Source organism: Fundulus heteroclitus, chromosome 4 (assembly GCF_011125445.2).
Source record: "Fundulus heteroclitus isolate FHET01 chromosome 4, MU-UCD_Fhet_4.1, whole genome shotgun sequence".
NCBI lineage: Eukaryota > Metazoa > Chordata > Actinopteri > Cyprinodontiformes > Fundulidae > Fundulus > Fundulus heteroclitus.
The window spans coordinates 16,913,586-16,937,213 of NC_046364.1; the positions used below are offsets into that span (position 1 = coordinate 16,913,586).

Sequence of the window (23,628 nt, forward strand, 5' to 3'; positions counted from 1 at the left end):
CTAATTAAGACAGCTTAGTTGAGATTCACAGGAATCTAATTTTTTTTTAAGTTATTTTTGGCCACAAAGTCTTGAACTCTGGAACAAGAAAATTGTTTAAACCATCTGTATGTTAAGAGGCCAGCTAATCTGAGTTGTAAACAGAATCAGGGATCAGAGTTCTACAAATGTAAGAGGATACTGTATCCATATTACTGCACGAAACGAGATGAGGCGTGGTGTCGTGGTTATAGAGACACGGAGGGAAATGTTAAAGGGGACATACCATGCTTTTTAGCTCTTCCTTTTCACATTGAAATAATTTAGTTGTGGTCTATATAAAGTTGAACTGCAATACTTTGGTCTCAATTTCTGGTTTATTTACCCCCATGTTTCCCCTTTTCACCCATTTTAAAAGGTGCGTCAGAGAGCAACTTGAGTGCTGTCTCTTTAAATTTAAAGGAGGCACTTCAAACCTCGTCCCTTTCCAGGTTGGAGAGCATTCATCTCCACCCGATTCGGCACGTTCTGTAGAACGCTGGGGCACAGTGTAATGAACAAACTAACATTTTGACTTGTCCACTTGATGTTTTTCACTCAGAGAAATAAAACTGGCAGATTCGTAAACACGGGTAAGCTGGTAGTCCAGGACCTTGTTTGGCAGCTCCACAGCAAACATTGGGACGTATTTGTTAAAAAAAATAATACAGAACAGAGAAAACTAAATGGCTTTAAAACTATGACCCAAAAAAGAATATAAAGATATCTACGCACCACATGGGCTGACTACATTCAAGTTTCTAAACTCCTTGAGACTCCACGGAAACAACAAAATGGATTTAAACTAAGTGAATTTTGCAGGATATCCCCTTTGAATGAGAGAAAATTGTTATCTGAAGTTAATCAGCTGTGCAGTTGAAAAGAGTGAGACCAGAAGAGCAGACTACATCCAGAGTATCATCTTTGATGTGAATGAGAAAAATGTATTCAGTCCAAAAATTTCCAGGTACAATAAAATGTTTCTGGCGAGGGGAAGGTTACCAATGTCCAAATGTAAATTGAAGTCCCACACTAACATTACATTTGGAGAAAGAGTGGAAAGGTGACTGAGTAAAACAGTAAAATCATTTGGAAAGTCATTGTGTGGCTTCAGGGGTCAGTAGACTGCAGCAATGATGGTGGGAGTGGGAGTAAAAAAAATGGAGGAGAGGAAAAGGTCTGTGGCCTCCACCTGCAGAAACCCTCCCTTGTTTAGGGGGGGTCGCCTCATTGTCGCCCCTTTAGAGGCCCTGCTGTGAATTTCATTAACATCAGAACAGCCGACAGTGATTAGCAACCTCCACTACTACTGAAGTGAGTTGATCAATATTTATAACTGACTTGGTACTCTACTATGATTAAAGGTATACTATGCAACCGGGGTTGATTTTCCAGCGAGGCTCCCCCCAGAGGGCGAAAGTAAAAGTGCACTGTCGTAAAGATGCTCAGCTGTTCTGGTTTCTCCAGCCAGGCGCAGTTGTTTTGAGCTTAGCAGACAGGCGAACGCAACGAAAAGTGGAAAAAACGGCAGTACAAACAATGACTAACACAGTGAAGGTATGAACATCAAGCTTCCCGCAGCGCTATCTTGACGAGGCGGCCGCGGCGGCAGCCTTGCCAAGCCGCGACCGCGGCCGCCGCCGCCTCGCCAGTTTTATTATTATTATTTTTTTTTTTTTTTTTATGTTGGCGAGACGCTACCGCCACCGCCTCGCCAAGCCGCCGCCTCGCCAAGCCGCAGCCGCGGTAGTGTCTCGCCAACATAAAAAAAAAAAAAAAAAAAAAAAAAAAAAAAAAAAAAAAAAGATTATAATAATAATAATAATAATAAAACTCGATATGCTTGCATGTTTATTTGACGTTAACACGCGGTTCTTTGTTGTTGCTTTCGCGCGTGCATATAGTGAATGGCAGGGCAAAAACACATGGAGTTCTCTCCGTAAAGCGAGACTTCTGTGAGTGCGGGCCGACTGCTCTTGCAATTGCAAGTGCGGTATTTCCCCCACAGACCCCCAGGGCGGCCGAGAAAACCTTTGTTTGACCTGAAATGACTCATTTAATCATCCAAAACGGTATGGAACACGTTAATTAACTGAAAAATGTTGCATAGTATGCCTTTAAAAAAAGTGTTCACCTAATTTTTTAGCAGTGTATTTAGAGTTGTCCAGATGTGATCCAATCGTCAAGGCCTGATATTAGAGCCAGGAATAAAGGTCTATATAAGGCTGCATATTAACAGGGACACCATTACGACATTGTTGCTGAAAATGATTAGTCCGTTCAGCGCATCTTATAAATTATAGATATGCAGAGTATGAATGCAAGACACTTGGAATACATTTTCTCCAAGGAGTCCTTTGCTATTGGTGTGTTGCACACGCACACATGTTGAGTCTGATTGTGATTTCAATATATTGTGCAAATCTAGGTTCACATCGCCCTTTTATTTACTTTTAGGAGACTGAAAGAAGCAAACATCTTCTGAGTAGACATCAGGAGACATTTTTAAGCTTTGTATTGCAGATGTACTAGTCTATCTAAGGAAATCTAATTTTTCCCCACACCAGCTTTAGTCTGTGATCTCCAGGTAAAATGCCGTTTTTGTTGTTGTTATTAATTACACGTCTTAATTACACAGCATTCATTGCATTAACTTTGAACTTCATAAAAATCAAATAAAGGATAGCAACAAATATTTTGATGCATGAATGAGGATAAATGCATGACTTTTACTTGTCTAACCGATCAGTGCCAATGAAGAGAAAATGATGTGCAGTGAATGGACTGAGGGGTAATTTGACTGAATTTATCTAGCGCTTTTCTAGTCATACCGACCACTCACAGGCACTTTACTAAAGAGCCGCAGTCACCCCGTCACATTCACAAATGTACACAGTTGGCAACCTGGGTTGAAATGTCTTGCCCAGGGGTACATTAGCCCCATTTACACTACCCTTGTTAAACCGATCCATGCCGAGCTCGGACCAAGCATGGATCAGTTAACCGTGCCTAGCTTGGTTCTGACGACCATTTACACATCACGCTACCATGGTTCCTCGCCTCCTAGTGACGATCTACGGTACTACTGCTCTCTAGGATTGAAGGAGGGACTCAAGCAAATCAAAATGGCGGCGACCGTAACATTCAGGAAGTTATGCTTGGTTATAATTGCTTTTTGCGGAGAGTCAGGCGAAGACGGCAACCTTTGGTGAATTTACTTGAGTCGGCTTTTGGGACGTGGATAAGACAAACGAACGTCTAATCAGGATTTACAGATGCAGGAAACAATGACAGATGCTAAGGTTCATCACACTGCTAAGCAGAATCATCACTGGAAACCGTGTGGCACGATAGGGAAGCTAGTATTTTTATCAATGTCTCAAACCGCAAAATTAATCAGCTGGCTGTAAGGAGATGACGCGGTCTGCTCATCGCTCTTTGTTATCTGAGAACCGAGCTACTGAAAAACCGGGCAGAGCCCACACATCGAACTGGTCTAGATTTAGCGCGGTGTGGTTGTGTCTGGTTCGGTTCAGTTCAGTTTGCGATCCATTTACACTCTATAGTTATCTCAGTTACCAAGCTCGGACTGGTCTCGGCACGATTAAAAAAGGGTAGTGTAAACGGGGTAAATGACATTTGGTAGGAAGAACCAACAATTTTTGGATTGTAAGAAGACTATTCTTTCTATTCACCTGCCACAGTTGCTCACAGTACTGTATCATATGCAACAAATTCAATAGTTGCATTACAATATCGTATCAAACAAAAGCGTTTATAGCAGATAATTGGGATAATTAAAATCCAGTCACAGTTCCAGCTGTGTGGTTTTTAGGTGTCACCAAAACGCCCTGATGACATGCAGCAACAAGTCTGTGCTGGAATCACCGTCGGCACCCTAATTAAAAGTGACTGTAGGCCTCTTAGCGTGCACGGTGCACCGGATATCTGAGGCAGGTCAGTCTGAACGGAGCGCCCAGGCCGACACCAACTCCCTCCACATTCCTCTGGCCCAACGTCAGCAGGTGACACACCACCAGCATGAAAATATGACACTGGAGGAAGTGCCAAGGGGGCTCGCTAAAATCAGAGCCTGTCTTTTCCGTCCAGGCTCCAATTCTTGTTGCTGCGTGGAGAAAGAGGAGGGAGAAAACAGAGGAAGGAAATCAACTGGGCAGCTGAAGTCCCAAGGACATAACTGGAGGAAAACATAGGTTTCTGGTTTGCATCAGTCAGTAAAGTCTCAAGTCAGAGCTGGATCTGGTTGGTCAACTGTTTATTGTTCAATTTCATTAAAAACGGAAAACCAAGGAAATCGTGCTGAAATTTACAATAGTCATTTTTTAAACTCTAAGTGCAAAGTTTAATATCAAGCCTGTAAATACCTGGTGGTTTATTTCAACTGACCCTCATAAAAAAGGAGCTTTATAGAAACAGGAGCATGTCCATTTTCCTCTTCTGGGAACCTCCACACTTTGTGCTACAACTTTCAAATGTATTATTCTCCCATTTTCATTATTTATTGAACACAGCGACCAAACCAGACCCTTTTAACCATTATACTCCAGTATGATTAAAGCAGAGACTCCCTGTTTTAAACATTCAAACTGGGGGGTGCCTATAAAAGAACACCAGTTGGCGTAAACAGCACCACTCCTCTAATGTTGCCATGGAGATTTCCACTTCCTGTGTCCACTCCTAGGACAATGACAGCCACTATGGGTGAAGCAGGAAGTGTTGCACCATGGGGGCTTCAACAACAACAGCCCCATGCCATTGTTATTGAATAAAGGTTCTGTAATAATCTGATGTCAAGGTTTTAACTTTCTCTCCAAGAAAGCGAAACATCTTGTTTACAATCTTTGGAACAAGCTGCGGCACGAGCAAATGTTGTATCCAGCTGTCACAAAGTGATCACCACAAACGTGTGTGTCTCAAAATTGTGAAAAGGTTTATTTTTATACGTCATTTGAAACTTAAAATTAAAAAAGATTTAAACAGTTAAATGTTATGTAATTGCTAACAGAATCACAAGGAAGGCAGCTTATGTGAAAGTTGTCACTTTACAACCTTTGTGAGCCACAAAAGAAAAAGGTTTCTCACAGAGTGCTCTATCCAAGCATACTAATGAAAGGTTGAGGGAAAGGAAAAAGTATGGTACTGTACCTACGGAGGTGACAGAAAAGTTACCAAAGTGACCAAGGTTTTCTCCCATCACATGTGACAGAGCAGTACTCCTCTGGACACGCCTGGTCAGCTGCTTGGAAGAAAAGATACTGGGATTAAGCTTGCTGCATACGCCGCGAGAACCAAAGTATTTGTTCTTGTTGCCAGGGTGGCAAGAAAATTAAAAAGGTTTGTTTTGCCTGCGTCTAGTCATACTTCGCAAGAAGCTCCTCGAAAGTCCCTCCCAAACACGCACACACCCACACTGTGGCACTTTAGCCTTGGCACTATAGCACATGTAACACCCACGCTAAAATTGTGAAAAGGGTATTAAACAAATTTTTCATTAAAAATGAAAAATTTCTGCATGAAAAATTATGCTTTTTATTGGTCTGAATTCTAATCTTAAACGATGTGTTTTTATTGGCTGGAGGTGGAAAAAAAACGATAACAGGAATAAAGGCTTTAAAACATCTTCAGTTTGTGTTCATCTATATAATCTGTTTCTCTTAGTAGATTGAGTTATTGAAATAAATTTACTTTTCTATAATGTTCTAAATTATTGAATATGACTAGTTGGCGAGCTACAGGTGGCATGTCTGTTAAGCAGCTGGTGGAGGGTTTTCTTCCTACTAAAAGGGGAATTTTCCCCTCGCATGCTCACTATGAGGGATTGCTGCATAGTCAACGACAATGCAGATGACTGTCCACTGGCTATATGCTCTTAGTGGAGGAGTGAATGCTGCAAATCAATAACTTGATGCAATCTGCTGGGCTTCTTTAAGGTAGAAAACTTTTTGACCAATCTGTGGATGATTTGATTGAATTGACATTTTGAAGTGCCCTGAGAAGACATGTTGTGAATTGGCGCAATATAAACTGATTTGAATTGAATTAACCACATACTCAGCTTGTTAAACTTAAAGTATTACTCTATAAAAAAAAGTTGCATAAAGATGTAATACCCTTGCACAATAAACATTAACTTGAATCTGTCCAAAGGCGTACCTCACCCAATGAGCGCTAGAGACAGGCACCCGGCGCTGCAACGATAAGTGAGAATAGACAATGGATGGATAATAAAGATAATCCTGTTTTTAGATTCCCACAAACTCCTATTTACCAAACACACCCATTTTGTCATAATTTAACATTTTTATTAATTTTTTTTAATTAATATAAAATGTAATGTAAAATCTGTGGTTTAGGTTGAAATGTGTCTAAAACAAGCCGTTGCTTTTGGGCTCACGTCATGCTCATGTTTTATTGTTGTAGTGAGTGGAAAAATGTTTTTCCTTTCAGACTCCCTTCTAGCTCTGGAAACATCAATATGACACAGTCATTTGGCTGATTGAGTGGGAAAAGTGCACCACCCTGCAATAAAGTTTTCCAGCAGACAGAGGGCACATCAACAGCTGCTGTTTGCTCAGTCTTTATTAGTTTTAGTTCTTTGTTGTTATTTTTTTTAAGTTCAGAGGTTCCCTGGAAGTTGAACTGAAAAACGGGTCAAACTTCTCTTTTAAAAGATCACAAAAACCTGGACATCATGTAATACATGGATGTAAAAAGCAACATTACATATGCAGAGTCTGACGTGAATGTCCGAAGAGAGGATCAATGCCAGAGGCTGGACTCCACCTGGAGCAGCTGGGTGGCATTAATCTGAGATAATCGCAGTCACTCGAGACGATTCCAACTAGCCACAGCATGTTTCAGCGGCGTGCCAGAGGTGGCTCTCCGCTGGACTAAAAATACACGCATATTCCCATTTTAGCAGATGCTGTGTCAGGCTGTACGGCGCAGTCAAACTGGACTGGAGGTCAGACAGAAACAAACAAAAACCACGGAATGCAAATTCCCCGGTTGACAATAACATACCAAGTAGTTTATGAGTAATGATTCAAGCTACTGCATCCCAGTACTTAAGAATGGATACAGTAATTTTCCAAAAGTAGCCTATAGTAAGGGAATGCTAACGGAGAATAATTGCTTGAAGGTTAGGCGCAAATAGAAGTTGGCAATCAGGTTGAACATAAATGTCATGTTGCCTTTAGTCTATCACTGCATAACTGGCAACATTTCTTTTTCCAATGTGGAACGTTTCTGTAAATCACGCAATCTCATTAATTTCTAAAACAAAACAAAAAAAAAATCAAGTACTGGGTGAACAAGTTTGAATTTATTGTTATTTTATTTACCCAATTCACAAAGGGTCAAAAACTTTGTGAAATACCTTAAATAGTTCCAGTGCAGTGGACAGAAAATAGTCTACACACTCCAGTTAAAAAGCAAGGCATTAGTTATATATAAAAATGACAAATCCAGAACACGTCATTGTCAAGGTCAATTAAATCCAATCAAACGGAAGAAATGTTTTCTGAAGCCCTGTCTAATGTAACAAATGGGCAGTCAACACCCAAATTAGGAGTTGCTTGAAACCATTTGGAGCGCAGCAGTAACAGTAAAAACCTTTAATCCAAATTTTACACACAGACGTTTGTCAGCTGATAGTAATGAGAGGACATCCAGTGCAGCGCTGGGTCTGAGTTGCAGAATTACCCCAAGCACATCTGTTTAGCCTATTAGGGGGAAAAATCTCGACCTGTAATTACAGAGAAGCGTTACAGAGGCTCTCGCTGTCTTCTCTTAGGATGGGGGATAACTTGCCGTCTCTCTGCCCTCAGCAGATCGGAGGCCGTTTGAAATCTGAGCCGGTGGTTCAGTCGGAGCCGCAGCCCACGGAGAGACAGCATGAGCTGCTGTGTGATGATAACGCTGATGTTGGCTGCCTGCCTCGAACAGGGGAATGACGGGACATACTGGTGAGAATGTGTACTGAGGGAACAGATAGAGCGGAGACCTTATGGTTTATTTTACATCATCTGCTCATTGAAGGACAAAGTGGAGGAAACTGTGCTTGAACCAGAAATATGTTGGTTAACGGTGGAAGGAAATTTTTTAAAATCAACATTCTGAAATACTACTTCCAGGCATTGCGAGCTTAATCTAAGCTCTTCAGACTTTTCTTTGAAGACTGACTCTTTAGTTTGAATGCCCTCTGGCAACTCCAGATAGAAGCAAGGTATTGTGTTATTTAGCATGGTTTCTGTAGCTCAGCGTTAGGGTCAGGGTATCGAGCCATTGCACCAGCAAAAGTGCGACCAAGAGTCGAGTTGGTGGACAAGACAAGGGAAGCACAATAAACACCTCCCACAGTGAACAACATTGTCTATCTTTGCATTGTTCTAGTGATAAAACTCCCCTAAGGGCAATTAGAATAACCAGTGAACTTTACGTTCACGCTATTAGACTGTTGGAAGAAATCAGAGTACCCAGAGAGTAGCCTCGCATTCACGGGGAGAACATGCCAGCTCCAAACCAGGATTCAAATCCCAGTGTTCCTCCAAGGCACCAGGGTTGCCAACTACTCCACCATGTAGCCCCTAAAATATTCTGTCATTGGTTACTTATTCCAAACAATCCTTTTAAATGGGACAAAAAGTGAAAAAGTTAACAGGTATGAATACTTTTGGTAGACATTGTAAAGGCAAATTGAGAATGCAGTCCTATGCGGCTCAATACTCAAATCAATTAGAGAACGCTATAGCATTCCATAGTTGCAGACCTAACAATGCAGATGTACTTTTTGAATCCTCATGCCGTTATTCCACTAAAGCAGATCAATAATCCAAAGAAATAAGCACCAGAAACTCCTTAGCCCCGTCTCTGAACAATACCTTATTGTCTCAGCTGAGAAGGTCAGCACAGCCCAACCCTTCACATGAAGTCCTACTGAGCTCACACAGGCTTAAATTCTCCATCTCAACAGCTAGATCAGCTGGATGCCTTTCATAGCTCACCTGCTCAGCACGGCTTACCCGCCACAAAAGAGACCAAAAATACGAACTAAACTATGTCAAAGAAATGCAGTCTCTCCAGCAGACTTCCCTGACCCAGAAGGAGCAATCCACCTTGCGCTTCTTCACATTTTTCTACGCATTGCTCCAGTCTACATATCGTTACGTGTTGAAGGTCATGGTTTAGAGATGGCAGCAGAGCCATATAATCTGTGAAAAACCAAGCAAATGAGTCAATTCTTTCCATAAGGACACCTGGAGAGCCTGTTCACGAACAGCACAACCAGGATAACGGACAAGTGGAGGTCCGAGTCCAATTCACAGGAGTAACAAGCATGACATTTTGCAAAGAGTTCAGCCACAGTTCTTGTTCTGGTTACACAAGGACTGCAAAAAGTACCGCAGCAGCACCCTGTTCTATTGAGGACCCCACACAAAATGCCTCTGGAGACACATTCATAACCCTTCACATAACACATGTGGACAGGGCAGCCAAGCCAGGGGTGACCCACGATTCTACGTCCAGCACAAAAGTCATACAATTACTCATACCAAAAGTCAAACCATCAAGATGGTTACATTATTTAGTCTATCTACATTTTAATTTGCCAGAAGAAACTCCAATTTTCACTATAATGGTGAAAAACAGGATTCAAGTTTAATCTCCAAGAGCCCTATATCATCTGCTCATTCACAGAGCTAACTGCACATTAGCTTAGGCAAGAGAGAAATACCTGCCATTAGTGAGCATTAAGAAGGCCAAAATCAAAATCTATCTTATCAAGGCTTGTTTGCTATCAATTTTTTCTCAGCTATCTCCACTCTTCTTCCCCTTTTCGCCTCATTCTGACAGAAAACAGACTACTGTGGACTGCCAGAAATTCTCACAGATAAGAGGAACAGAGCACTAGTGAGGGAAAAACTCTAAACCATCCCAGACATAAACCTCATCAAAGCTTAAAATAGGTCAAATAGGCAATTTTCACCCCATTTTTATACGTGTAAATTACCAAAAAAACGAACCGACAGTGTGAGTGGTCTCATGGCAGGACTGCTTGTGCACCAGAACACAGCAGCAAATGCCTGGGGATTAACCACGGGCCCTGTCATGTCTGTGCTGAGAGGCTGTGGGGGGCCAGTAGCTTTGCCACCGCTGTAACACAACACGCACAAATTCAGCAAAATATAGCTTCAGTTTCAGGGGACGTCTCAATGAGCTTCTGACATTTAACCCGTTAGGCAACGTGCACAGCTGCTACTGACCATACCACTGCTATTTTTTCAAAATTGACCTTGCACAGGGCCTTAGGAAAAGTATCCATAGCTCTTAACCCCCATGGTTTTATGTACTTCATGACACGGTATCCACAAGATACAATGTGTTTTTATTGGATTTAGCTAACAGATCAAAATAAAAACAAGCATATTTGTGAAGTCAAAAGAAAAATTACACATGGCTTTCAATACTTTTACAAAACAGTGTGCAAATGTATCCAACCTCATTTGTTTTCTCTATATAGTAAAATTTTAGTTAAACGAATGCATTTCACATAATTTCAAATCAGTATGAATACGTGAGTTTATTGAAGCATCATTATGACCAAAGAATATGGCTGACAGGGACAAAGTTGTGGAGAAAGGTAAAGCAAAATGTGAGGCTTCAAAACAGGATCCGAACCTTTCATCATCTCGGCCCTGAACAAATCATCCATCCATAAATGCTCAACCTAAGCTGACGCGGCATAAACATTACACAAGTACTCAGAAACGCTGTCAGGAGGCCCATGGTAACTCTGGAGGAGCTGGAGAGATTCACAGCAGCTTGAATGGCTGTTCACAGACGGCCTCTATTCAATCTGACTGAGCAAGATCAAAAACAAAATAGAAACAAAATGATAGTTTGAGGAATTTCAAAGCTGGTAGACATACCTTAGAGAAAAAGGAAACAAGCACTACACTTGACTTTTACAGTGTTGTAAGGTCTCATTAGAATGAAACTCTGTAACATACACCACAAAGTGTGGAACAAGCTGCCCATCAACATATTAATAGCAGCAGTTTCTTTTTACATCTAAGCGAACAATTTGGTTTCATTTAGGCTAAGGAATAGCAGAGCAAGTGTCTCCCGGCAGCTACTGTTAGCAGCAGCAGTGAGATGATGAGAGGAAACGCAAAATGTGAGGAAGCCTGTGAGGCCAAAGCCTCACTCACATAATGGCCTGCTGAAGAAAGGAGAGCTTTGTTCGGCGCAACACAAGCAGGTCCCTCTTTGATGACTTCATGCGCATGCCAATCGCTTACACCATACAGTTCCATCATGCCGCCACAACACCAGCCAGAGACGTCCTGATCATGTGAGCAAAGCAGCATGTGATTCTTAACCCCCCCCCCCCCCCCCATCTAAGCAAAACAAAAGTCCAGAAAGAAACAGGTTCAGGATGAGGATGGGGGTGTTTCACTGTAACGGTGATAGAGTTTGCTGCCTCAGTTTAAAAGAGAATAACAGATTCCACGCTAATATATTCAATTTATTTCTTATTTTGGTCATTTTAGAGGGGGTTTTTTTTTCGGAAAAAAAGGAGCCATCCGATGCAAGACATTTAGTATCCACCATTCGTCACTTTGCACCCAACTTACGTTTAACATATTTTTCCATAATCTGCATGCCATCTACAGCAGAGAAATGTAGTGAAGAGAGGCTACCATCAGGAGGTTACTCACAGTTACAATCAGGGGTAATAATCTTTCCTATTTCATGTCTACTGGCCCAAACAGGAATCAGGACCACAGCCAATGGAAACAGAGGAGAACCAAAATCTATGGAAAGCAATACACACATAAATCTGAGATTTGAGCATTTTTATTAAACAATCAAATGGCTTAACTAGAAAAAGAAATAAATGGATGGTTTACTGCATGGGGATCAGTTCGTTTTTTTGTTTGTTTATTTGCTATTTTACAGGCGCAATGTAAAAGTACGACAAAATAGTGATCCGTGGGTAAAAAGTGAGGCCATGAATTTGGAAAAAGGGCGAATAGTAGATAAGAAGCACAACAGTTACAGCAATATGTGATTTTCACCACTAGGGGAGCTAGAGAAATGTCTGTAAACCAAAACAACATGAGTATCAAGCCACGCCTCTCTCTATCTCGCTCCAGCACTCAGCACCCATTTCCCCTTCTCATCCATTGGCTCATATGAGCCTATTCGAAAGGATAAAAACACAGCAGAACAGCATCACCTTTCAGAGGAACAGGTGAAGTGAAGACGTAAGTATCTCATAACTTTACGATACTGTTAGCAAGAGAAAGTTTTGATTTGGGTGTGCTTTCCGTCATTTTGTGCCTGGCAGTAGCATTTTATGGGCAGGGAGGAGGCAGCTGTTCACGTGCACATACGGGCACGCACGGCCAGCCCGGCTACGTAAACAAGAGAATGAAGAACAACACAGAGAGATAGTGTGTGACGTTTAACCATAATCCATCTAAAAAGACACCTTTAGTTCTTCTCAAATCTAAAATAATGAAATTGTGCTCATTGGGCCTTCAAGGAAATACTTAAAATGTCACTAAAACTGATTCCAACCAGAGATTATGCATAATTCCTTTCTACTAGAAGACCATTTTTTAGCAATTAAAATAATGACTACTCACGTCCAATATTTATCTGTAATTGCCATTTTAAATCGTTTCATGTTGCTTTAGATATTTTATAGGAGTTATAGGATTGGCCAATGATTGTAGCTAGTTTAAAAACGTCAAACTATAAATGTGGGATTTATTTCTCCTAACATAAATGCACTTGAAATGTATGCTTGATTCTCAGGGTGAAACTGTAAAACTTAGATTAAGCATTCATTTGTTTTCAGGGTTTGTAACTCCTCCCTACTGGAGGAACCAATTAGTATTTTTGTCTTAAGGCTGAAACATAGTTCAGTGACATGTTCGGCTTCAGAGACATCCGGCTTGTTCATTCATTTGGAGGCCACACATCAGGTCTGACGGGCTGGCAGGAGATGATGCAAGAGGTGACAAAACCTGAAGTGATTCATTGTTCCACTAAAGCCATTTTTACACATGACTAAACACCACTGTTCGCCGCTTCATTTATCTGTTACCGTGATAGCGAGCGGTGCTTTATACATCACCGCGTCTTTCTGCCTGTGAAAGAAGCGGAACGAGACAAACTGACTCCACGCACAATATTTGTGTTTCATGCCACATGGAACAGAACATCGGGACAGATAGCCTGAAAACAACAACAGTTCGGAACGATTCAGTCTGGTAACAGTAACATTGTAATGTATTGCCATAACATTCGTTAATAGCGTGCAGAGCAAGCTATGGGCATAAAAACAAGTGATAATATCACCTTTTGACCCACTCAGGCTAACCGCACATATTCCATCTACCTGTCGGCCTAATCACTTGCATAACTCCACATGTCCCTCTTTACAGTGCTAATATCATGTTAGTCATTTAAAAAAAAAAAACATTAATTAAATATTTGTATCTGACTACACAGATTTTGTGTTTCAGACGCTTTAAGTGCAGCGGGTCTACTCTCCAGGCTTTTTTAGCATACAGACATTCAATGATGAACACCGTATAGGCTTTATTAACTTTTATTCAGAGATCCATGGAAGTTTAAGTAAAACCTCGATGGGTTCTCAATCTGAGGAGTTTGTTGCTGACGGATTTAAACTCTCTGATCCTTGGTCCACTTAGTTATCGCTTTACTGCAGCGTGTTTAGGCAGACCAGAGGCTGAGCCCACTACCTTGGACAACCCCACACATGCACGGCCTCAGGGTGCTCCTTGTCCTCTGCGGACGGGCCATTCCCAATATGTCCTAGACACTGAGACGAGACCCTCCCTCATAGGAGACGGTCCTGGTACTTGCTGGGCTAAGGGCAGTACGTGCTTCCCCCGGAGGTAACCGTAGTTAGGAGAGGACACATAGGCTCAAATACGACCCCTCCGCTCTAGTCGCTGGCTGAGAATGAGAGTGATAGCAGCTACTCTGTCCCCGTTCACACGGAGCACGTTGAGTTTAGGTGATTCATTTTCGTCAAGTGGATATTGAGCGCACTTCATTCGATCACTCTCTTTACAGCAGCCGTGACTCCCAGCAAGCCTTTAAAAATGGAGGCAGGTAAAGTGCATGGAAAAGCCAGATTTGTCCGTTTCAAAACCTTCGGCTGAGGCTGTGGAGGGTGAACCTGAGGATTCACGTTTAAGACTTAGACAACTTTATTGTCATTTTGTATGCACAGAGTGCGTACAGAACGAAATTACGTTTGCATACAGCCTGAGAACGTCATAGTAAATTGCAGGATAAGGTGCAGCGGTGATTTTTGTAATCAATTGAAATGTAAACAATCTCAACAACGTAGGGAAAATAGACAGTGTGCGATTTCACAGTGTACAGGTGAGTATTATTAAAAACTGTAGTTTACGAATGTGGTACAGAGTCCATTCGTGGCTTCAGCAGTTCAGCAGTCTGGAGTATGGGGTTCTTAATCTAACAACTTGATCTATTCAACCTCCGTTTTAAAAGCCCTGGTCACACGACACAGTCACGTTTCAATCTGAAACCTCCTTACAAGAGTCAGCGTATCGTTCGACATCAGGCTTGCCTCCTTACAAACGCGTGAGGACATTCGCTTCAAAGCTGGAAGAACTGTGCTCCCAGCAGGAAGGCCGACAGCGTCCATCAACGGCAGCATTTATCACCAGCGAAAGACTCAAATCTGAGCTTTCCCAATCTCCTAAGCCACTGCTCTCCCCCCGGCGGCGTCTGTTGTATCGCAGAAACGCACCACGACGGGACAGAAAACTCTGGCCAGTCCCTTTAGAAATAGCAGACCCGGGGCCTGCAGGGTGTCAGATGTCAACAGGGAGCAGTTGCTGGAGTCTGAGTCCAGGCTCTCTGAGGCTCACAGCAGCTGTGTCTTCTCACAGCTCACATTCCTGCAGGACAGACTCACCCCGCTCTCGTCACCTGCGCCCATCTGAGCGGCCTGCAGTGGAACCTCGCAGCGAGGAGGTTTACTGTACGCCCCGGGGGCTTTTTTTTTGTTGTTGTCGTGGTTTGTTTTTAACGATTCAACAAATAAACGAGCATGATTCGGACCATTCATCGCTTTTTTAGCACAGAGACGCATAACAGGCCGGCTACAAAAAAAAACAAAAAAAAATAGTCAGGGGTGGGTCTTATCTTTCACACGCACAATCAGAAAACATCAAGCTGTCACGAATGTAGAGAAAGAACAATAAATAGGCCAGTTTTGCCTTGATTGGACGTGGTCTGCGATTGGGTGGCCAAATAAGGATTTTCTTTTCTATTCATTATGTGAATCAAAGCTAAGAACTCGCACAATTATTTGGCTAATAAATGCATCATCCAATAACATGTACTTTGATGAACCCTAGTTAAATTAGAGTTGGGTAAGGGTAAAGTGGACATACAGCAATGCACAAATTGCAATTCCTTCTTTAGAAGTTGGATTCGCTACCTCCATCTAGGAAGATGGAGTTCTTTTATTGATCTGTCTTTTCTAGTCCTCAGAAAACAACAACAACAACAACTCAGAACTGGTCATAATTGGAATCGGAAAACCAGATATCGGCTAGGAAAGTCGATATCTGTCTGAAAGCTCCGACTGGTGCATCTGTACGCGAGTGTTTAAAATGAGACCCAAAGAGAGCGGTTAAACTCCCTGCTCAGACGCAGGCAGTCTGCCGTCTGCTGTCGACTCCATCCGTGGACATCCTGCAGGGCAGCAGCCGTGATTCAGCATCTTCTTCACCTCATCAGACCTCACTTCAGAGTCCCAGCTGCTCTGCAGGAAGAGTCGCCTGCACTGCACTGTAGTCTGACCTCTACTGAATAATACATGCAAACATCAGCCGCCCCACCAGACTGCAGTCAAAGCCTGCCAGCTCCCAGTGACCCTGAATGATGTAGCACTTCGCTGGCTTTTGGTGCTCCTGAGCTCTGTGCCATAATGTCCTGGCCACTTTCAGTGTCCACTTCTTCTTCTTCTTCTTCTGTCCAGATGCGGCCAGTTCCAAAACTGCGATGCTTGCTGATGATGCACACCGGCATGTGGACAAGTGATCAAGCTCGTATTTTAAGGATTCATCTGCTGCCTGGGGGATGCAAAAGCGAGCAGCCTGTAGCAGCAGACAGAACTTGTTACAGTGCTCACATCTCACTCACAAACAAACACAGACACACACACACGCCTTTAATCGGGGGCTAATCATTGGATAAAAAGCTATCTGTTACAGACACACACCGTAAACGAATGACAGCTGAGAACAATGTTGCAAATAAGCGCAGATCAGAAGAACAAGTTAGTCAGAAGGACTAGCAGTGATTCACTGGGTTCTGGAGGCTGTCTTCCAGCTCGGCAGCAAACAGCCAAACATCTCTTACCTCCAGGCGAGTGTTGAAGTTCACTCAAAGCAAGCCTTGAGCTCCTCTTTTTTTTTTCCTAAGGCGGGCTAAGCTGCACAGTCACACACGCTCGTAGCCCCGCAAATTGGCTGCCTTTAATTCCCAGCAATACGCCGCTGAATTGAATAGTTGCTTTTTGCTTGCTTGTTTCTCTCCGCAGCTTTCCGACTAAACTTCTCGAAAATGTTCAAGTCCACGGCGAGCACTTTGGCAGTCTCTTTCTTTTATCCGAGCGCGTCCGCAGTTTGAATGCAGTTTTAAAAAGCAGCTTTCCGCGGCTCGCTCCCTCACAACTCTCCGCCGCCTGCTAATCAGTGTGCGGCCACTCGGGCGCGTTCACGCGGCTTATGGGCGGAGAGAGAGAAATCCCCGAGGGAGGGCGAACCAGAACGCGCTCCGAGCGCGAGATGCTGCGTTCAAAGCACCTCGGGAGTTTGAACTTCAGTGTGCGGAATCAAGTCACGTCCAACGTAAATGCGTTCCTCGCGTAATAATTAGCGACCAGGCTACCTCTGATTAACAATACATTCAAAGGATTCACACTCCGAAGGAGCATGTTTACCCGAAGATGTTCAGGCTTTTAAATATGTTTGGATAATTTAATAAGAATCACACCATTAGAATTGCAAATTCCTAACGTCTTCATGTGACATTCACAACTTTTTTTAACCCATGGGCAGCCATATTGGATTTTTGAGTTGCTTGATTTTCCATGTCTATTTGCAGTCAAACGTTGTATTTTCCAAGTTTCTCTGAAGACAGGAATACAGTTGCAACATATAGAAAAGTTGTAAAAGCTGTGGGAGAAACCTTTTAACACTTCTGTCAGTTTTTAACTCACTAGAGGTTAAAAAATCTGGCATTTGGTGACGTTAACCAAGCAAGTTGCTGAACACATACTGCTATACAATGCAATGGAGAAAAATGCAGTATTTTCCACTTGGCTTGTTAATAAAAGCTTGACCCCTCAAAAATAAAAAAGCTTTTTTTTCTCCTTACTTGCAAAAAGGATTTGCTCAATTTGAGTGTCACATCATCCCCATGCACGGCCCAGCATCACACAACAATGGAACGCACCAAAAAAATCCAGTTGAAGAGATTGTCCCACGTTGTTGTTTTTTTTTTTTGTTTGTTTTGTTTTTTTTTTCCAATTTATTTTAATTACCATAAATAAATCTAAATGTATAACGCAATTACATGTTGAATTTTTTGTATGAGTTTTGACGATGACATATAATTTAAATTTTTCTGGCACATTTTTTGGCATATACTTTGTAAGTGCAAGGTGTGGAGGTTTCTGATTGTTTTGAGCACCTTACAAAGCATTTAAAGTTTGCTGTTGTTGTGTTGCTGTTTTGTGTGGAAATGCAGTGAAGAAAGGTGTGAGTAAGCTGCACATTCTTTTCTTTAAGACGTTATCCCTATGGCAACAGGGAACGGTGTCCAAAAAAAAGTGCAAAGATTTGTGACGTGCCACTCTGAATAGGTCTCTTAATAAAAATCGGATTAATTAACTTTGACCCTGTATGAGTACAGGTCTGCCTCTGCTGTCTGTAGTTGGAAATGACCCATAAAAAACAAACTTCAGTAATTCCAATTAATCAGTCAAATTACCACCCTGCAGCTCATTTAAAAAATGTTAGTCGTTGATTATTTTTTTTTATTTTTTTTTGTTAGAAGCATATCATTTCCGCTTTCACCAGCTTTGCATCTCCATGTCTGCTTCATTTATTTTAAACGTATTGTCGATGAGTGTCAGAACTGTGTTTGAAAGCACAAAAAAAGAAAATAATAATAATAATAAAGAACAGGGGCTTCACCTGTGTAGGGCTACTAAAACATGCAAACTCATGGCTAAGATTGCTCCAAATCTGACATTTGTAATACCCAGATAAAAAAGCGGTTCCATATTTTAAGGAATATGGGTCACTATAGGAGCAAGAAAAAAGTATGAATAAAATTTTCTTCAAGATATCTCTCATTGAGAGGAAGGGTGCTGGCAGCTCTCGTCTCACATTGCACATTATGGGATCTGCAACAACTTAAACTCTTAAAAAAAATCCTCTTTATATGGAAAAATAGGACACATCACATTTAAAAAACAGTTGTTAATATGCTGTTTACAAAGTCAGCCAGGAGTTCATATCCAACCCTTGCCTTTGTTGTCCCAATTTTTACACTTCCACTGGTAAAATATATTTTTTCTAATCACTCTAAAAATAATAACACATCTATTTGAGCTTTATTTCAGTAAAACATGACCACTGTAGCCAATGCAGTTTCCTTTTAGGACTGTGTTTGTAGATGATACAACGTGGAAAGAAACCTCCTCACTACCTAATCACTACCTAATAAAGTTATTGACATTTGTTTTACACTCATTCATAGAACATATCTTTCCAAAGTTACACCCAAAGTAAAATGTTGATATCAACTGTAGTTTATGTAAGATTCACCCAGAATCTGTTTTACGTTTTCTTTGGTAGGCTATTGCTCTTTTGGTCAAAACTGTTGGCATAATCTGTGTATTTTTGTTGCAGAAAACATTGTTAAAGGTTTTATACTGTTTTGATCTTTAAAATGATCATAATTGTCAATAGATATGTAATCAACCTTATTATTCTATCAGCAAAGATTCATACCCGTAAAAGTAGTATCCAGGATATGCACCCTTGCATGCATGTACTTGTAAATTTAGGTTAACTCAATTGAAGGGTCTTACAGTTCTACAGACAAAAAAAGAACAAATAATTTTGTATTTTTTTATTTATCTATTTATTTCTCACACATGTTATGTCAGGCATTCATTTTTTAAAATATGAAATGTATTGCACTAGTCATTCAGTAAACATAATTGAAAAAACGGGGGCGCTGACAAGGACAAATGAAACACCATGACAACGGGAAGTAAATAAAAAAAAAATAGCGACAGTGAAGTCAATGAAACGTCCCGTGTTTTAAATTACGTAAAACGGAAGTATATGAGCCATTCTTGAGTTCCTTTTGGGCGTTAGTTAAGGGGTTTTAGACAACTGGTAGATATTTAGACTCAATGCATGTGATATGAGTATCAAAAAGAGGCATTATTAAATATTTGTGCTTAGGTGTTGTGTCTAAAACGGTTTCCGTTACAGCACCACCCGCCCCGGATACCCGGATGTACGGAGCCAATCAGAGGCGAGCTTCTCCTCCCACTGTCCAGATGCGGCTCGTGTTAGCCAGAGCAATGAGGAATAACAGTGCTTTTTTCATGATGTCCGTGGTTTGAATACGTCTTTCATAGGTAGGAACGTGAAACCGAGCCTCCGTTTTAAAGTGTCGATGTATAGCTCACGTGTTCTGTAGGTTAGAATTAGTTATTTTAGCTTCGTGAGGTGGTGGGGCTAGCGGTTGGCTAGCTAGTGCTAACAGACCCTTGGCTCTTAACTGCCTGCCAACAAACAAAACAACTAACGCAGTGCAGCAGTGCGACACTTCTTCGGGGGTTCATGACCCAGCAGACAACCAGTGTAACCACGTTAAATACCACCAACTGCTTATAAAATGAGTTTCTTTTGTATTTTTTTTTTAGCAAAAACTGGAATGAACCAAGTCCATCTCCTTTAGATGCAGGATCAGTTGGTTTTCTTAAAGCTTAACTAGAGGCTTTGAAATCATTTTACACGTTCAAACTTTAACAGAGCTTCATTCGTGGTCATTACTGTTATTTCCAGAACCATTCACCTTAGTTTGCTGTGGCCAGCCTCACTGTTTGACTATATAAAAATGGCATTTTTAACAAATTTGTCTCTATTCAGTCCTTTTCCCAGTTGATCTGTTGGTTTTAGAGGCAGATGGGAAGTAAGAAGAATCCTCATGATCACAGTAGTTCTGGATCAATGGATCAAGTTTTAAAACTAGATCAGTGTTACTGTTGTTGTTGTTGTTGTTTTTCAAAACAAATGTTTTAACCTAGAAGAGAAAATAAGCATGTGTAGAAATTATACCAGATGACATGTTGTAGATTAAAAATGAGCATTGCTGCAGCTTTTTTTTTAAAAACGCAGATTGATGTCCGTCAATTTACATTTAAATCTAATAGGTCGTGGGGGGGGGCATAAAATATTCACCATACCATGGCTGGTGAATGTATTTTTAGTGATTCGTATAAACGTCTGTCAACTGACTTGTTATAGCCCGTTTAATCAGCTAAAATCTCGTTACTTGCTGTAAATTAAGACTTCAGTGCCACTAAAAGCAGTGAAAATAGTGCCTTGAAACCAAAGTGGAGTCTGTTTATGGGCTTTTTTTTTTCTCAACATAATAATTGACTATAATAGGGGGAAAAAAAACAGAAATTGAAACAAAAAAATGTTTCTACTTGTTAGAGAAACCTTGAGTCTGTGCAGCCTTGTTACACATAATTGATTTTAATTATGTAGTCACTTGAAAACTTTACTTATTTGATTTCTTAAAAAAAAAAAAATCTGCTTAACTTGAGGAATTAAACGCAGCACTTTCAGTAACAAGGCTTTGAATAAAACAGCTAATGGTAAAGGTGTGCTCACGTTGTCAGGGGGCCTCCTCACAGCTGCTCAGGGACTGGAGCCCTCAGAGGGAATCGCAGAATGGTCGACGGTAACGAAGCCCTTACCGTCTTTGCTTGGCACAACCCTAACCAGCGGCTTTCCCTTCCAGACTCCCAGGCCTAACGATGGACCCTGTGGTGCTGAGCTACCAGGACAGCCTGCTGCGGCGCTCTGACGTCTCCTTACTGGAAGGACCTTACTGGCTTAACGACCAGGTCATCGGCTTTGCCTTTGAATACCTGGTTAACGAGCGCTTCAGAGCCCTGGGAGACGCCGTCATCTTCATCAGCCCAGAGGTCACCCAGTTCATCAAGTGTGCCCCCTGTCCCGACGAGCTAGCCCTCTGCCTGGAGCCTCTGGACCTCCCGTCCCGCCGCTGGGTCTTCCTGGCCGTCAACGACAACTCCAACCAGACGGCCGGCGGGTCCCACTGGAGCCTCCTGCTCTACCATCACCACTCCAACTACTTTGCGCACTACGACTCTCAGAACGGCAGCAATTCGCTGCACGCGCGGCGCATCGCCAGCAAGCTGGAGCCCTTCCTGGGCCCCAGGAGGAAAGCGCTGTTCGTGGAGGAGCCATGCCCGTCGCAGCAGAACAGCTACGACTGCGGCATGTACGTCATCTGCATCGCCGAGGCTCTGTGCGAGAAGGTCAGGCTGGAGGGCTCCCCCCGCCTCCCCGTGCAGATCATCACCCCGGCCTACATTACCCAGAAGCGGGCCGACTGGTGCAGACTGATCCAGAGTCTGGCCCAGAATGACCTCTGATGCTCTCCGTCTTTCCCCCGGCTGCGTGCAGGACAGCGCCCCCTACCGTCTGCTGCTGGAGAAACAGAATGCGCTCCTCGCCTACAGCGTATAGCTACATATTTAATATATTGCCCTTACAGTCAGCGTGTTAGGAATGCTTCGGAGAAAGAGTTGTTGTGATGTTTCTTCCGGTGTGTCTGTGTGTGTGTGTGTGTGTGTGTGTGTGTGTGTGTGTGTGTGTGTGTGTGTGTGTGTGCGCAGCAACGTCCCGTCTAAAGAACACCAGCATGCCTATAGAGCTAAAAACGCGCACGTGCTTCGTCAGCTCGGAGGGCGTGTCCTGTGGAGCAGGGGGAGGAATCGACTCTTTGATCTGATTGGTGTGGAGCGAATGTAGAAATGTTTACAGAGATTATTGCTCAGGGTCATTTGAAATGAACTGAATTGACTATAAGAATGTGCAAACGGACTCTGGCTCCGACGTCCCGTCACAACGTCGTTCTGCTCCTCACTCCCGACAGGTGTCGTCTCTGCACCAGCGGGAGTTTTCAAACGAGCGTCTCGTGCCGCCAAGTGTTTTTCGGGACACAGTGCAATGCTGAGGGGAGGAATGTCCGCTATGTTCTCACAAACGAGTCGCACTCGGTGTATGATCCGATCAGTGCGGCAGCCGTCACGTTTTTTGTGGACGGGAGGGGAAAAAAAGCGCTGTAAAATCGCTTTGTGGTTTTCATTTGACACGCCAGCTGTTTATTTTTTTCTTTTCTTCTATTAATAAAACCTCTTTGGCTGCACAACAATCAGAATTACCTTCAATATGTGTTTAAAATGTCTCCTGAAATGAAAATGAAATGGATTAAATTAACATTGTCAACTGTACCGTATCACTTGAAAACAAAAAAAAGTCCACATTGTTATAAAAAGGCAATCTTTTTTTGTTAATTCAATTCTAGAAGTCAGTCTCGTATGCCGTAAATAATTATTACGTGCAAAGTAGCATTTCAAGCCTTCATTTCTGTTTGAGGATCATGGCGTACAGCTACAAACTCTAAATTCAGTGTCTCAGAAGTTAGATCGCATAAAAGCAATTTTCAAAAATAGGATTTGAAGTATAGAGATGTTAAATTCATATGGATGGTGCTTCCTGTCCGTCGGGTCGGACATGTGTTGTGATTTTTAAAGAACCACCATTTGGTGATGAGCAGATTTTAGTGTCATTCAATTTTCTAGGTTTTAAAAATACAGAAAAAGGTCAAATATTTGCAAAAGGAGGATGGAAATAATTTCTTCTGTGGGACTGCAATAGTTGGAAACTTGTGTAAAGAAAAACGCATCGTTTCCAACCTGATGTCAGGGAGAAAAGATCTGAAAAAATATTAATAGTACTTTTGGTTTCATTCTGATGTAGGAATTCAATGCAATTATTTCATTAAAAATAGCTATAAATATATTCAGCAGCTGTAAACCGCTGCTGAATGGAGGAGTTACAGCAACTCGTGTTCAGAGTTAATCTTGAAGAAGGCCTTGATCGTAGGCATCATGAATGACTAAGGTGAAATCTGCCATCGCTGTTGAGCAGAACCAACGTCAGCGGTTTCCCCTCCAGGTGCTTCATGTTGGCCCGTCGGACCAAAACTCTCAGGCCTGCAGCGCACACAAATACCGTCATGCCAAGAAACTGGACAGCCAGTGACAGCCTGCGTGTTTTAGATTTAGGGGCATAGATATTCAGTATCCATTTTAACAACTGTGAAATAATAGAATTTAAATTAGCTCTAAAATCTGAATGAAGGAACTTTGAA

General features: G+C 42.1%; 2 protein-coding genes across 2 annotated transcripts in view; one reads left to right on the forward strand and one right to left on the reverse strand.

Moving 5' to 3' along the window:
• The window catches only part of myo9aa (myosin IXAa), a 119,417-nt gene extending 102,583 nt beyond the window's left edge, over window positions 1-16,834 (reverse strand). The window contains 1 exon segment of the mRNA XM_036136172.1: window positions 16,486-16,834. The gene's annotated coding sequence lies outside the window, so the exon portion shown is untranslated.
• Window positions 16,835-19,646: 2,812 nt separating this feature from the next.
• Window positions 19,647-22,700, forward strand: senp8 (SUMO peptidase family member, NEDD8 specific). Its single transcript, XM_012850860.3, has 2 exons — window positions 19,647-19,789; window positions 21,184-22,700. The coding sequence occupies exon 2, from the start codon at window positions 21,200-21,202 to the stop codon at window positions 21,842-21,844; it is 645 nt and encodes a 214-aa protein (XP_012706314.2). The 5' UTR covers window positions 19,647-19,789; window positions 21,184-21,199; the 3' UTR covers window positions 21,845-22,700.
• The last annotated feature ends 928 nt before the right edge of the window (window positions 22,701-23,628 follow it).

Coding starts and splice junctions, on each gene's coding strand:
- senp8 (XM_012850860.3), top strand. CDS start 21,200: ATGGACCCTGTGGTGCTGAGCTACCAGGACAGCCTGCTGCGGCGCTCT.